The 16,600-nt window shown below is 40.5% G+C and overlaps 1 protein-coding gene across 2 annotated transcripts in view; it reads left to right on the plus strand.

The window, feature by feature from the left end:
- exo1 (exonuclease 1) overlaps window positions 1-16,600 on the plus strand; it is a 54,566-nt gene that overhangs the window by 6,266 nt on the left and 31,700 nt on the right. For both annotated transcript variants that reach the window (XM_069930952.1, XM_069930953.1), the window contains exons 3-6: window positions 250-369; window positions 1,790-1,913; window positions 9,327-9,464; window positions 10,911-11,123. In XM_069930952.1, coding sequence (XP_069787053.1) covers window positions 250-369; window positions 1,790-1,913; window positions 9,327-9,464; window positions 10,911-11,123 — 595 coding nt within the window. The remainder of the gene's footprint in view (window positions 1-249; window positions 370-1,789; window positions 1,914-9,326; window positions 9,465-10,910; window positions 11,124-16,600) is intronic.

Raw genomic sequence — 16,600 nt, forward strand, 5'->3', positions numbered from 1 at the left:
GAGGGTGGGCAGAAAGTTCCTTTTCTACATGCTGTGTGATTTTTTTTTCTCTCTTAAACAGCTTTAATTTGTTAACAGTAAATATAATTTTTAAAAAGTTTGGGTCCTTAATGTAATAATGTGCAGTTTCCAATGAGTAAATGACAATTCCACCTAGGAATAAATAACAAGATTTTGAAAATTCCCTGTAACTGAAAACTGGAGAATCAATTTAATGTGTTTCTCTCCAAATATTATTCTATTTTTCAGGTATGTTAGTTATTGTTTGAAATTTGTTGAGATGTTGGACTCTTTTGGTGTTAAACCAGTTCTGGTTTTTGATGGATGCACTTTACCGTCTAAAAAAGAGGTGGAAAAGGCCCGACGATTGTAAGTAGTAATTCAGCTATCCTATTTGAATCTTGAGGTGCACAATACTAGAAATTTCCTTTTTAGACATTACAGTAGACATAAATTGAGGCACTGAAGATTTTACTATATTATTTTATCACTCCATTAAAAAATCTTTCAAATCTTGATGCTAATTTTGTTCATTTCCTATTTTTCATTGAAATGCTTTTTCTTGTGGAAACACTTGGTTTATTTTGAAGAACTGGCTATCAATTCTATCTCAGGTAGACCCCAACTTACGATGGGGTTCAGTTCCGGGACTCATTGTAAGTTGAAATTATCGTAAGTTGGGGTCTACAAATAAAAATAACATACAGGACGGAGATGAGAAAACATTTTTTTACCCAGAGAAGTGTGAATCTGTGGAATGCTCTGCCACAGAGGGTGGTAGAGGCAGATTCGCTGATTATGTTCAAAAGAGAGTTAGATAAGACTCTAGTGGGCAGAGGAGTTAAGGGTTATGGGGATAAGGCTGGAAAGGGGTACTGATAGTAGTGATCAGCCATGATCTGTAAAATGGCGGTGCTGGCTCGATGGGCTGAAGGGCCTACTCCAGCTTCTATTGTCTTATCATGCATTCTGGAATAAGCCACAAAAAAAACCATTGAAAACAAAGTTCAGATACAGGTAGGCTGGGGCATCAGGAGTTCAGATGTGCAGGCGGACGGGGAGAGAATGCTGAAAACCTTTATTCACATGTTGCAGTTTGATCCCCACGGTCATGGCAACTGAGAACTCCACAGCAACGATAAGGCTGAGTGCAACTTACTGGAGGGAGACGCGCTCAATACTCCTCTCCCTCCCACTGCCTGATCTAACCCCATTTTCTGGCAGGGTGGTGAGCAAGATGACCCCGCTCTCAGCACCCCCTCTCCCTCACACCATCTTCTCATGGCGCCGGTTGACTAGGGGTAGCGGCGTCACTTCCCAACTAACGTGATTTGGAACGCATGTGCAGATTGCCATCACTCTCTCTCCCTCAGCAACAACAATCTGTGCATGTATTCCAATCACCATTTTTTTTAAAAAAAACTGCATTGAGTCCGTCAAAGCACGATTCCTTGACTTTGCTACAAGAAGAGCACCAAAATGATGACATTTGGGGGTTGGTAGCAGTGGGAAGCAATCTGTATGCGCTGTTTGGATGGAAGCATTTCCTTCAGAGAAGGAAAAACAACCATGTTGATACAGGTAGACCCCGACTTACATTTATTCAAAATGGATTCTGATCATCGTAACTTTGAAATATTATAAGTCAGAACATTGTAAGTCATGGTTTATCTGTAGTTCTCAGTGTATGATTTTCTATTTCCAAGTTCACTTTTTTGTCATTTAATGGCACAGCTGTTTGTGCATGTGGTTTGAAAACCTTATGCTTGAGTGGTTTTCTGCATTGCAGACGTAGGCAAACAAACTTGCAGAAAGGAAAGCAACTCCTTCGTGAAGGCAAGATAGCAGAAGCCAGGGAGTGTTTTACTCGATGTGTTAACATAACACCTGCAATGGCTCATGAGGTGATAAAGGCAAGTAGTTTCAATGTTATTTCACTTGTGGTTTGTGCTGTGAACTCTTGCTTCTAGATTGATTTTATACCCTATTGATTTTCATACCCTTAAAAATGTTTAAATATAGAATGTTTAAATATTGCACAGAAGTTTGGAGGAAAGCGAGGGCTCATATGGGCATAATGTGTCTAGCTGTACTCCTTACATAAAACGATTAAAATTTTGCAGAAATCAGCCATATGGCCCATTTATACCTGCATATTCTTCTTTCTTTCAAGTAGTGGCAGGTTTCACAATCAATTTCCTCTTAATATTTTTCATTGGATTATTGGTGACCAATTTGTATTTGTCTTCTACCATTTGGACTTGCACACAAATGGATCTTGTCCACAAACTCGACATGCTCCTTCTTAATTTTAGATATTTGCCTCTGATCCCTCTTCAGCTTTTTCTTAGTTGAAATGAGCCCTTTAATTCTTTCCAAATGGTTTTGATGTTTGTTGTTGATGTTTTTGTTTGGAAGATTCTTTCTCATCTTATTTTTTATTAGGGGTTCAGAAGATGCTGGAATCTTAAAAATGAGAAGCTAGAGAAACCCAGCAAGTCAGGCAGCATCCGTGGGTATACATAGTCAATATTTCAGGTATTTATTGAGACTAAAGTAGAAAGAGGTGAATCAAGTACATTAAGGGGGGAAAGGGGTAAGAAACTATTTTGGACAAAAGATAGGAGAGGTGGAGAGTCAAATAGAGTGAGGAACCACTGGGAGAGTCGACAGTTGGAGAGAAAAGTAAGAGTGGAAGTAGTTAAAGAAGAGATAGAAACAGTAGAACCAGATAATGGTAGGAGTTAGCTAAAATTAGGAAAATGGTTTTTCATGCCATTGAGCTTGAGGCTGTCCAGAAGGAATATGATATGTTGTTCCTCAAGTTTATTTTTTGACAATTGTTGAGGCTGAGAACAGGCATGTCTGTATGAATGGAATTGAAATGAGTGGTTTTTGGGAGTTCAAGCTTTAACCCATTGACATAGTGTGATCATCCAATCTGTGTTTGGTGTCATTGAGAGAGTACATGCAATGCAATGGATTAGCTTGGATGGCATAACTCTGACTCACCTGGAAAGTCAGTTCAGGGCCCTAGATGAAGGTGAGCAGCAGATGTATGTATGTGTTTTACTTGCTGTGATTGTAGTGGGAAGTGCCTCACAGTAGTTGGGGAGCGAGAAGCAGGCCAGTCAGTGTCTGATGATTCTGATCCATGGGGTAAAGCAGAAGGAACTGGGCACAGGAAAATATGTCTGGTGGTGAGATAATGCTGAAGTTGGCATATATGTTGGAGGATAATGTGTTGGATGTGGGCACTGATAAAACGAGGATCAAAGATATTCTGTCCTTATTCTGCCTAAGGGGAGGTGGGAAGATGAGAGTGGCTGTCCAAGAAATGGAGGAGTTACAGGTAAGGACTTTATCAATGATAGTTGCAGGGAATCTACATTTATTAAAGAAGGAAGACATCTTTGGATATTCTGGAGTGGGTGGTCTCATTCTGGGGTCTAATGCAGTGGAGATGGAGGACTTGGGAGAAAGTACTGACAAGGGAAAGGGTGAGAAGAGCCACCCTTCATATAATCCAGGTAGCTGTGAATTGGTTTGTGAAAAATGTCTCTGGATAGTTTGTCTCAAGAGGTCCAGGAAGGGGAGAGGGGAGTGTGGAAAAAGTTAAAGTAAGTTTAAGGACTAGTTCTGCAAAGGACCTGAACAGCTCTGCATTCGAGAAAGAAAGGAAAGGCCCAGAAGCTTTCTTGATGAGGTGTGGATGTGTTTACGACTTGTGAGTAGATAGGGAAATTGGCAAATGCCAGAGGATTGCATCTTTCAGTGAGATGGAGAGCATGAGTAGTGTTGCAGATGTAGGTGAGGAGGGACTGGATGAATAGGGACAAGTTGCTGTTGAGGTAATGTAAGAGAAGAAGAGTTTGGTAGGTGAAGAGCAGACTTGATAATGAGCCCTGACTTAAAACATTGACTGACAATTTCTACCCATGAATGCTGCCTGACCTGCTGAGTCACTCCAGCATCTCGATGTTTGCATAATTTAATGTTGCTACATTTTCATTTTTGCAAATTTGTTAAAGGCACTATTTAACTTTTCTGTGAGAGAAAGGGGAAGGGCAAAACATAAAATGCAGTTGGCACAATTTGTACCTCCAAGGAATAAGCGAAATAATTTGGAAGAGGTGTATCTGTAGATCGGGAGAACATGCTTTGGAAGGACAAGCTTTTAAGTTGGTTATATACTGGTTTATGGTAATGTTTGTGAAGAATGTCAAATATTTTAAATTACAAGCTTGTTACCTCGGCACCATTAAAGACATCTTTAGAGTATACACAGCCTGTATTTTCCTTTCCTTTGTGGGTTTTCTTAATCACCTCTTGATATCTGCAAGTGACTTCAAAATTAGTGGTACTGTGGACTGCGTTGAAGTCAATTAGGATCGATTGGAAAGGTTGGCGAGGAATGGAAAATGGAATTTAACTGTGACAAGTGTGGGGGCTTCCCATTAGGAAGTCAAACCAGCGCAGGACTTGCACAGGAAGTGGTAGAGCTGTGGAGAATGTTGTAGGACAGATCTAGTGCTCTAAGTGATTAAGATCCCTGAATGTCTTTGGTAACCAGGATGGTGAAAATGTTCAGTGTACTTGGTTTAATTGGACATGGGTATTGAGTACAAAAGTTGGGGGCCATCATGCAGCAGCTGTACAAATTATTAGTGAGAGACCTTACTCAGAGCACTGTGTGCAGATGTGGTTGCCTAACTATAGGAAAGATTATATTAAGTACTGGGTCTTGATCTATTGAGGTACATTACCATTGTGAGAGGCATGGATAAAATAAATGCTCATATTTTTCCTAGATAGATTATCTAGAACCAGAGGGTGTACGTTTAAGTTGAAAAGGAGAGATTTAATAGAGTAGTCCATATCTGGAATAAGCTAACTGAGGGAGCTATAGAAACAGGTCCATCTATGAAGTTTAAAGGATGGATAGGGAAGGCTAAGAATTAAGGTAAATGGGACTAGCTCTTTATTGGTAGCATCCTTGTAAATCTTCTCTGCACTCTTAATCTTATTGATAGCTTTCCTGTAGTTAGATGGCCACAACTGCACATAATACTCCAAATTTGGCATTATCAATGCCTTGAACAGCTTTACAAATCATCCCAACACTTGTACTCATAACTTTGATTTCTGAATGCCAACATGCTAAAAGCTCTCTTTACGACTCTAACTACCTGTGATGCCATTTTCAGGAATTAGCTATCAGTATTCCCACATCCCTGTTATACTGCACTCTGCAGTGCCCTACCCTCTACTGTGTATCTCGTGTTTTGGTAAGTCCTCCCAAAGTACAACTACCCTTTTATGGCAAATAGACAATACTAGATTTGGCCATGGTTCAGCTTCAGATGATGATTTCTTCTCTTGTGCAAGAATGTATGGTTGGTGCTTGCATGATCTTATTGAAGCTAGCAATATTAACAATTTTCTGTAAGAGTTTGTTTTTGGATTCAAAATAACATTTTTGGTCACCATTCTTTGTGGATGGCAGGGGTGTCGAACTCAAATTCACGGAGGGCCAAAATTAAAAACTTGGAATAAGTTGAGGGCCGAATTAAATATTTATTGAAAATTTTCAACAACATCTGCATGTTTTCTCTTCTTTCAACATATGTAATGTTAAACTTTTTCTTATTAAAATAAATGTTTAATAATAGTTTTGGATAAACTCTTTCCAGAAGCATTAACAAATGAGAAATAAAATATTCAATAAATAATATTTTTCTATAGAGGATTTGTCAAATGTTGCTAGTGTGCTGTCGAATAGTAAAATCTGAGGGCTATTGAGAATGTGGGAGAATAACATGATTCCTGAAACAATCAAATGGGTGACTGATTGTGGGCATGAACTCGAGCAGGGTTATTTGCCATGCCCTTTTTCCATTGGTACAGATATCCATTGATTTACACACTTTTCAAGTTTTATGCCTAATGAGCTTGTATCCAGGTACAGGACCATTTTTAACCAGGAATATATTTATCACTGTGACATGAAAATATTGGAAGATCGTTTTATCCTGAGATTAAAGTTCATAATACTTACTCAGGCCTGTGTGCGAGAGGGCGGGATTTTCGGGTGATCGGGTTGGACAATGACAGTGCGGGGGCATCAGCTCTCGCTGCAGGGCGGCATCTCGGCGGATCAGTGGCCCCGTCACCGTGAGTCGCAGGTCGGCCTGCGGCAAGGAAGGGGAGTGGGCAACAGTCCTGGCGAGGTCAGGCCCGAGGCCTCCGGTTCCGGGCGCTGGGAAGCGGCCTTGGCTTCCCCTGACACCGACCAGGCCCCAAAACCAGAGTCCATGGTGAGACCCTGCAACGTAAACAGAGGAGGTGGGGGCGATTAGCAGGCTGACGCCAATGCATTCTGGGATTTGTTGTAATACTGTGCATGCGCTATACTGGCGCGGTGGCCAGCGGGCCACCTCTAATACACTTTTGAAATGATCTTGCGGGCCAGAGTTTGACATGTGTGCCCTATGCCATCGGAACTCTGTAATTAGTAAGGGATTGCTTAAGGTGGGATGTGAGTGGGAAGGAAAGGGTGAGAATCACTGCTCTAGACCCAATTGTTACTGAAATATTTTGCTTGAGAAAAATTGTCATTGGCCCATTTCCTTTAGCGTTCTGAAACCGTGCACATGATGAGTCAATGAGGGATGATTAAAGCAGTGATCTTCAAACTTTTTCTTCCCACCCATATACCACCTTAAGCAATCCCTTACTAATTAATCACAGAGCACCAATGGCACAGGGACTCGAGTGGAAAGAAAAAGGTTGAGAACTGTTGTATTGTGGTAACTCCACATCTGATTAGGTTAATTGTTAGACAAGTGGTCAGAGAAAGACCCCCCCCCACCCACCCCAAGAAAGGCTTAAATCACAGGAACAAAATAAGCTTCCGTCTCACTGCTCCCAATCTTACACACAGTCCTGATGTGGAATGTGGGGTCGCAGCTCCACGTTCACCCGAGTTCAGGTGCTGTCTGTGTGGAGTTTGTACGCTCTCCCCTTGTCTTGGACCAACAGGTCGGTCGCCTGACGAAGGCACCCGAACCCCCAGTTGAAACGCCAGCGTCCAGGGCGGTGGAGGAATTGGCTGAGAAGAGCACGTTGCTCCCACCCCCCTCCCATGGTTGGAGAGGGATTAAACTGCGATCTCACGGCGCCGGGCTCATCTCCAACAAAAGGAGCGGAAGGCAGGGTCCGCCGTGCACGGAGCGAGGGGGATGGCATCGCCAACGAGACGTTCGGTCCGGCGTCGCCGCTGAAGCGCAGACCCAGCGAGGATGGTCCCCAATTCCAGCTGTGTCTGTGTGTCCGGGAGCCGGGCGGGCTGAGTGCGGCGCTCCGATCCCCGGGATTCGGGACTCTGAGATCCCTCCACACCTTCGGCATCTTCATTTTCACCTTCAGTGTGCATGCGCTATACTGGCGCGGCGGCCAGCGGGCCAACTCTAATATATAATATGATCTTGCGGGCCAAATATAATTATATCGTGGGTGGCCCGCGGGCCAGAGTTTGACATGTGCGGTGGATGGTAATGATAATAGGTTTAATGTGTGACAGATTATGTAATATTTTATATTGTATATAGATATGTTTTAAAGGAGATTAATTGAGTGGGTTTGTTAGTTAGGTCACACAGATACAAACACTTCAAAACATGTCTCATTTAAAATGCCAGAGCTCTGCTCAAGCCAGACAGTCCAGGTTTCCATATAACCATATAACCACTTACAGCACAGAATAGGCCAGTTCGGCCCTACTAGTCCATGCCGTAGCAAATCCCCACCCTCCTGACCAGCTCCCGGTCCGTACCCCTCTAGTCACCTCCTATCCATGTAACGATCCAGTCTTTCCTTAAATGTAACCAATGATCCCGCCTCGACCACATCTGCCGGAAGCTCATTCCACATCCCCACCACCCTCTGCGTAAAGAAATTTCCCCTCTTGTTCCCCTTATAATTTTCCCCCTTCAATCTTAAACCATGTCCTCTAGTTTGAATCTCCCCCTTTCTTAATTGAAAAAGCCTATCCACATTTACTCTGTCTGTCCCTTTTAAAATCTTAAACACCTCTATCAAGTCCCCTCTCAATCTTCTACGCTCCAGAGAAAAAAGCCCCAGTCTGCACAACCTTTCCCTGTAACTCAGACCCTGAAATCCTGTCAACATTCTCGTGAACCTTCCCTGCACTCTCTCTATTTTGTTTATATCTTTCCTATAATTTGGTGACCAAAACTGGACACAGTACTCCAAATTTGGTTTTGAGTGCCTTTGCTAAAATTTTGAAGAGTGTCTTTCAAGACTTCACAAGTAAGTGTTAATTGGACATGCTGTGGATTAATGGATTATTGTTTTGGAAAATCACAAGATTGGGTCCAGTGCCGCAGTCTGAGTGCAGGTTGCTGTTTCAAGCTGTGGGGGAAAAAAAACATTTTGAAGACGGGTTGTCAGTTCTGAGTTCAGCCTGGTCAAAGCCCTTGTGGTTCATACAAGAGGAGATGGGCGGCTGTATAATGTTACACTTGAAATAAGAGAAACAAAAAGGAACTCTGTGGTGACCTGGAAGAAGAGGTTATTGTCTGGAAAGCCCTGATTGGTCAAGTTTCTTCAGCAACACACTAATGTGGCTGATCAGAAGGAATCAGTTGTGCGTGTCCAACGAGCGACATATCTTTCTCTGAAAATCGACAAGAACCTTCCTGAGTGGTAACCATTTACCTTTCAAGGACAAAAGCCTGGTGAAATTCATAAATGTAAAATTCTGTGCACAGTATAAAAATTGCCTGATACTAGTGAACCTGGAGAAGTGAGAAGTAAGATTCGACTGTGAATCCAAGAACTTTTCTGAACTTGCATACACGTATGCTTAGAATTAGAAGGGGGTTAAGTTAATAGTAATAATTTAAAGTTTAATCCTGTTTTTATATTTAAAGAAAATTAAAAGTAACTTTAGTTTAATTAACCATTTGTCTTGGTGAATTTCTATTACTTCTGGGTTTTGGGCCCATAACAAATGTCATACACATTATACAATATACATATGCAACAAAATTCTTGATTGATGAATCAGAACAGATTCTTGTTAAGAAAATCTATAATAGTAAATTAAATGAATTAAATTTAAAGAAACTACAAATGCATAAGATGAGTGAGAAATATTAATGATAATCCTCATGCAAAAAGAGGGGGGCTTGCAATAGTGCAGGCTTTTTATCATAGCTAATGTGAAGAAGCAGAGAAAAAAAACAAATTACCATAAGTTTTGGACCCAAAGATGGTTGAACTATCTTTTTGTACTGATACAGGTTGCAAGAGCAAAAGGGATGGATTGTATTGTCGCACCTTATGAGGCTGATGCTCAATTGGCTTATTTAAACAAGATTGGCATAGCTCAAGCAGTAATCACAGAAGATTCTGATCTCTTGGCATTTGGGTGTAAAAAGGTATGTAGAAAAGATTATTTTTATTGTAAAAAAAAAAATTACTGCTTTGTGCTACATATGTTGTAATAACTCAAATCAAAATTCTTTATAAAAGGAAATCAGTCGTCGTCTTGACAAAATTGTGATTTTTTTTTAAAAATTACAGTTAGAATGGTGCACATTGTTATTCAGACTTGTATGTGTCAGATATTTTTAAAGATCAGAATAAGATGTGGATTCATTTGAAGATGGCGGCGAGCCTCTTTATTAAACCACTTGGGTGCACCATGTTTTTCCATTTTTAATTTTCAGGATGTAGATTTGTTAGAGAAGGAGGAACAGTGGTGCATTTCCATCTGGGAACAGTTGGTGTGGTGGAGGATTAGTCAGCATGTATTTGGTGCCCTTTCCCTTTGTAGTCAAGCTATTTGGTCGAGAGGGAAATAAAGCTAACTTGTCTGTGGTGATGACCGTACTGGTAACATATTCGAAGGTTTCACGGAGTGAAAACCCCCAGATACCTTTCAGAGGTAAAAATGTAGAATTTATTTGCAAGTGGGATACAAATACAAAATATCATGCCCACACACAAACTGATCTAATTCAAAACTTACTGGGGTGTGGGTCAATCAGGTGCAATTGGACAGCACAGGCTCATGGGCCGAAAGGACCTGTCTAAATTTAAATGTAAACCAAAAAATTATGTTGGTTACTGGAGTTATAAATACCTGTTAAAAGTACCTTTCATGACTGAGAGTTAAAAGAAATAATACCTACTACCCTTCCCTCATATATATATATATATATATATATTTTTTTTTTTTTTAAATTTATATATATATATTATATATATATATATAATATATATATAATATTTATATAATATATATAATATTTATATAATATATATATATAATATTTATATAATATATATATAATATATATATATATAGGCATATCACATGGATTAAAGGAGCTATCCAGATATAGATATGAATGTACAATTTAAACCACAAGAGGATGCCAAGCCTGAGTCCCAACCCCTTTTACGGCGCACATCACACAATTGGTCCTTCAACACTGCCCGTAGCTTACAGGCAAAAGTGGGCTTGGTACGCCTGGAGGAGAGGGCTGGCCCAGGTATCAATTGTGTGTGGATTTGATACACGCAGACATAGGAAGTGACTTTCAATCTATTTCCTGTTATACCATCTTAACTGTTTCTTGTCTGTATGTGGATATAATTTATTGCCAAATGTTATGCATGCTCATGTTGTAGATGTGTATCCATATTAGATCAATCTTTTCAAGGTGATTGATTTGTCATGGGTCATTGCTACCGGCAGAGGAAGCAACCATTCTTTCAATCTATCTGTGTCTAATGGATTAGAGCAAGATTTTTTGTTTTAAAAATGTGATATCCAATTGCATGAATAATTTGGATGCATTTATTTACTGTACTTTTAGGTTATATTAAAAGTGGACAAGTATGGAAATGGCATTGAAATTGACCAAGCTCGTTTTGGCAAATGCAAACAATTAGGAGATGTATTCACTGAGGAGAAGTTCAGATATATGTGTATTTTATCAGGATGTGATTATTTGCCATCTATCCATGGAATTGGTTTGGCCAAAGCATGCAAGCTACTGCGGATTGCTAACAATCCAGATATCACAACGGTGGGTCTCCATTATCCTGAACTCTTTATTCATTTATATAACAATAAACGGGCAGCACGGTTGGGGTAGCAATTAGCGCAATGCCTGAACGATTTCCCCTCGTCTGCGTGGGCTTTCCCCGGGGGCTCAGGTTTTCTCCCACCATTCAAAATGTACCGGGGGTATAGGTGAATTGGGTGTAAGTTGAACGGCATGGGCTGAAATGGCCTGTCACCATGGTGAATGTCTAAATTTGACGTTGTTACAGTGACTGGGGTTCAAATCCAGTGCTGTTTGTATGTTCTCCCCATGTCTGCATGGATTTCCTCCAGACATTCCGGTTTCCTCCCACCATTCAAACCATTACCAGCGTTGTAGGTTAATTGGGCAGCTCAGGTTCATGGTTCAAAGGACTTCTTACCTTGTTGTATGTGGTAGCAACTATAAGTTACCCGGTATACACACAATCAAAAGACACTCACTCGTTCTTCAGTACAAAATAGAGTTGACTTTCTTTATTTTTCTCAGATACTGCTTTTGCATCCCACCAAACACCACCCAGCCAAACCCCCTGAACTTTTCATTGGCTCTCTGCCACATGGGTGATCTTGATGCTCTCAATCTCCTCTTACTGTGTCCACGATCCATCATAATGTATGCAACCTCCCATTCCAACTTGCACAAGTGTGCTACTAATCCCCTACTCCTGTGCATCGCCCCGGATACGTCACTAGTGGTGACTAGCACTGCTCCCGATGCAGGTAAGTACGCTGTTTTGCACTAGACCAGCAACAATGGAAATTTACCAAAATGATAATTTCTGTTAATAATATAAACACTTCCTTCTAACTTCACCCCTCTGTGCGTGTGTGTGTGTGTGTGTGTGTGTGTAAATTATTATAGTTAAAACCTAATTCTGAAGATATGATTTTAAAGTTTTGTTTTGAAACTCAGATTCTTTACATTGTTGCTCAACAGCAATTATGGAGTAGGTGTGAGGTTTCACACTTCTTAACTCACGAGATTCTTGTAGTCGAGTTTTCAGAGTCTTCTCTCTGCTTATTCATTTTTTTACACAAATCTCCCTCTTTTGCCTGGCAGTTTTGGAATCTGTTTCACATGATGATTTCACAAACCCAGACAAGGGTTAAATGAAGTGCCGTGTAGAAATGGACTCAGCAGAACTGCCCTCATTTAGAAGTGGTCATTCTCTTTCGAAAGCCACTTTTTCAGTGTTTTCCTTTGATCAGGAGTACTATGTAATAGAACCTTTCTGGACACTGCATCTTCAGTCCTGTCTTACTTAGAGGATGGCCAAGAAACTGCTTCAATCCTGTATTACCAGCAAGATAGCCAGGCATTGTATGGCTTCATTTCGAAATTGGTTCCTTAATATTCAAAAAATGCTTTCTGTCTTGGTGTGTTTACCATATGACATGACATCATTTCTGTCTTTTGAAGTTTATCTCTTCCAAATGTTTTACGAGCCAATGCCCCCAATATGTCTGCTGACCATAAGCAGAAGCCTGTTTTTGTTTAAACCGATGCCATCTGAGTCTCCATTCTAACAACATAGGTAAACAAGCAAAGAACCTTCTGTTTAATTAGATGTCCTTATTGAGCAAACCCATTGTCCTTGATATTCCAATGAATAAACATTGTTAGTTTTATTTGGGTTGCTTACCAGACTTTATGACTCCGAAAATGGCTTCTCTCTGAGTGTTATTGTGTGACCCTGTGTCCACCCATAAAATAACTTTACTAAAAATATATATTTTATAACTAAAGATTAATAATAACACAATTCTATCATAACAAGACCGTGACAATGTCTAAATTTTTTAAATAATATAATGCAAAAAGAATTTCAACACTTTACCTTAAGAGTTAAACATTAAATTAGAAGAAATAAAATTGAAGATCATTGCTTAATATGTTCCATTCTTGTGTTTATCGTCAAGTTATGTTCTTAGTGTGGGAGATAATATCCTGGCATCAATGGAGAACTGACAGAAAATAGGTTATTTTCAGACTGGCAAACTCTTAACATGTGGTCAGCTACCAGGATTGGTATTGTGAATATAGTTTTGAAAAAAAAACGTGGGATATCAAGGTATGTGGAGAAGACAGACTGGAATTGTTGATAGGTTAAGTATCAAGAAAATTGCAGCTGGGATACAAGGTGAAAAAAAATGTGATGTTATCTATTTTGCTAGAAAGAGTAGAAAAGCAGAATGTTGAATATTGTTAGGGGGAAGAAAAGCTTCGGAAAGCTGCTGCATGAATATGTGTCTGATGTGAAACAATATTAGTATATAGGTATAGTTCGTAATTAGGAAGCCAATAGAATGTAGCTCTACATTGCAGAGGAAATTAAGTACATTGATAGGAGTTCCTTGCTATTGTGCATTGAATTGTTTGAGCCACACCTGCTGTTGTGTGTACAGTTTTAATCTTTATTTCAGGAGGGACTTACTTGCATTGGAAATAGTTCAGAGAACATTGATCCTTGGGTGTTATTATTGTTAGTAAAATGAAAGGGGATCTTTATTGAAGGGTATGCTGTCAATGCTCCTCATTCTTACATTGGACAAATATTTTCCCGGACAGGAAAGCTTAGAACTAGAGAACACAACAAAGTTTTCACAGAAAGCAACTTTAAATTAAATTTGCATTATTTCCCACTTGGCTGTTTTCTGGATTTCTTTTGACCGTGTACTTTCACTGATATAACTCTATTTCTCTATAGACCAGTGTTTCCCAAACTGGGTTCCACAGAAAGGTGTAGAGGTTCTGCAGAAGAAATGGGTAGCAATAGCTATAACTAGTAATAACTGTTTTTCTTTAAATTACTTTTTACCTGTGTCTTTAAATATCTGTGTTTCTGCGATGGCAGCAAACAGTTTCCTCGACGTCAGGCCTCAAGACACTATTTTCAACCAATAAGACTTGGATTTCTTTTGGCACGAGGCTGGCCACATTTTAAAAAAATTTAAACTGAAAATATATTCCACGTGCACAGTACAGCGAGAATGACTTTTGCTAACTCTCTGGTTTTTGTGTTCCCCTTCCCTCCCTCTCATTCGCTCCCCTCCCTTTCGCTCATTTGCTTGCTCCCTCCACTACCCCCTGTTTGTGTGGGAACTGATGATGGAGTCGGCATGGGCACCGGAATGGTGTTGGTTGGGATCTGGACCTGTGTTAATAGAAGTGTCGGGGGCTACGGTATGTTTTCAGTCAGGATCACCAGCAGAGGGGATGGTGGCTCCAGCACCTGGTCAACGGGGACGGGGGTTAGCAATGGAAGTGTTGGAAGCTCGGGCCTGTTGACATTCATTTCAAGGGGAATAGTGGACAAGAGTAAAGATGTGTTGATGAGACTCTATGGGGCACTGGTGAGGCCTCATTTGGAGTATTGTGTGCAGTTTTGGGCCCCCTATCTTAGAAAGGATGTGATGTTGGAGAGGGTGCAGAGGAGATTTACTAGGATGATTCCTGGAATGCAAGGGCTAACGTACGAGGAGTGTTTGGCCGCTCTTGGGTTGTATTCATTGGAGTACAGGAGAGTGAGAGAAGATCTCAGAGGTTTTTCGAATTTTGAAAGGTTTAGATAAGGTGGATGCGGGTAAAATGTTTCCCTTGGTGGGTGAATCAAGGACAAGAGTTCATAGTCTGAAAATTAGAGGCTATCCATATAAAGCAGAGATTAGAAAGAACTTCTTTAGCCAGAGGGTCGTGGATCTGTGGAACTCACTGCCACATACAGCAGTAGAAGCCAGATCACTGGGAGTATTTAGACAAGTATCTAGTGAGAGCATCAAGGGATATGGCGAAAAGGCCGGAAATTTGAACTAGTGTAGAGTAGCTTAGTGTAGATTTACGGAACAGACTCGATGGGCCTAGTGGCTTGCTTCTGTTCCTTTGCCTTGTGATCTTGTGAGGATGCAAACCCACCTTAGAGACATCAGGAACTACACCTATAAGCAGTCGGGGCTGAGGTGGATACCCGCATCAGAGGCGTTGGGAGATCCGGCCTGTGGGTGGCTGGGGACGGGTTGGAAACTCACTTCTGGAAGGTTGGTGATGGTGCACATTTGGGGCCTGGGAGGTTGGTGATAATTGTATTTGCAATTTGGTTAATATTCAGTTGAAACAAAATAATCAGATTATGAAGAAATGGGATTTTGCAAGCACTGCCTCAAATTACTGTTTAAGAAAAATAATTTAAATTAGACTCAATCACACTCAAGCCGAAAGTTGACACAATTCTCTTTCCGGTCAGCTTCTGGTTTGTAACTATGGGGTTCCGTGATTTCCAAGTGCTCCCCAAAGGGTTCCGTGAGCTAAAACATTGGGGAAACTCTGCTATAGACTGTAAAAGCTAAACAGTTTTTTATATTTTTTTTTAAAAAGCAGCCCTTTGTATTTGAGAACTATTTTGTACTTGTTTGTGAACTTTTAAACACAAATTTGGCTGAGTACTGAAACTAAGATCTAGTAGTTGATGCATTATGTGTGTAACTTGCGAGAGCTTGCACTGCCAATTGAGGTGGGCGTGTACAGGTTTTGGAGAGATATGGATCACATTCAGGCAGAAGAGTTGTAGTTTAACTAGCATTCTGTTTGGTGCAGACATTGTGGGCTGAAGAAACTGTGCAACATTAATTTGTTCTGTTGACCTTTTTGCTTTTATAGACATACAGCACAGTAATGGCCCCTTACAGTCCATAAATCCATGCCACCCAATTACACCTGATTTGAAGGGTGGGAGGAAACTGAAGCTCCTGAGGAAAACCCATGCAGAACATGGGGAGAATTAACAATCCCCTTAAGATAATGCAGGATTCAAACCCTGGTCCCAATCGCTGGCAGTATCACAGTATTGCGCTAACTGTTATGCTATCCGTGCCCCCATGGTTTTGATTGCTCCTCACTAAAAGTAATAAACTTAATTTTACTCCAGCTAAATTGTATCATAATTTCTTTGTGTAGTATTTTGCATTTGTCACTATTGACTTCCATTTATCTGCCCAATGTGCAACCAATTTAAATTGTATACTGAATACTTTGTTGCATTCTATATCTGTTACTCAATTTATCTCCTTTCACACTTGCAAGTGATCCCAGGAATTAACCACTAATCGGCCTTTAAAGTGCCAAGTGTGAAAGCCAAATCAGCTCAATGCTTATGTCAGATGACGTCATCTCACCAGAGATTGATGGCCTCAACTTGTAATACAATCCCTGGCATCTGCAGATGCCAGCCTTGCAATCAGGCAAGTGTGAAATGGGTAATTGCATTGTGGGATTGAAATTACCCAAGTTTTTGCGTGAGTGCAGGAACGTGAAGGAAGAAAAGATTGAAATGAAGGCATGAAGTTTGCTGTGGGAAAGAAGCAATGGGGGAGAGAGAGAGAGAGAGAGGAAATAAATAGCAATAGCAGACAATTTATAAAGATTGTGAGAAAAAGCAATGGCGGACCTCATTTCCCACAATG

The sequence above is a fragment of the Narcine bancroftii genome, chromosome 4, assembly GCF_036971445.1.
Source record: "Narcine bancroftii isolate sNarBan1 chromosome 4, sNarBan1.hap1, whole genome shotgun sequence".
NCBI classification, from domain to species: Eukaryota; Metazoa; Chordata; class Chondrichthyes; order Torpediniformes; family Narcinidae; genus Narcine; species Narcine bancroftii.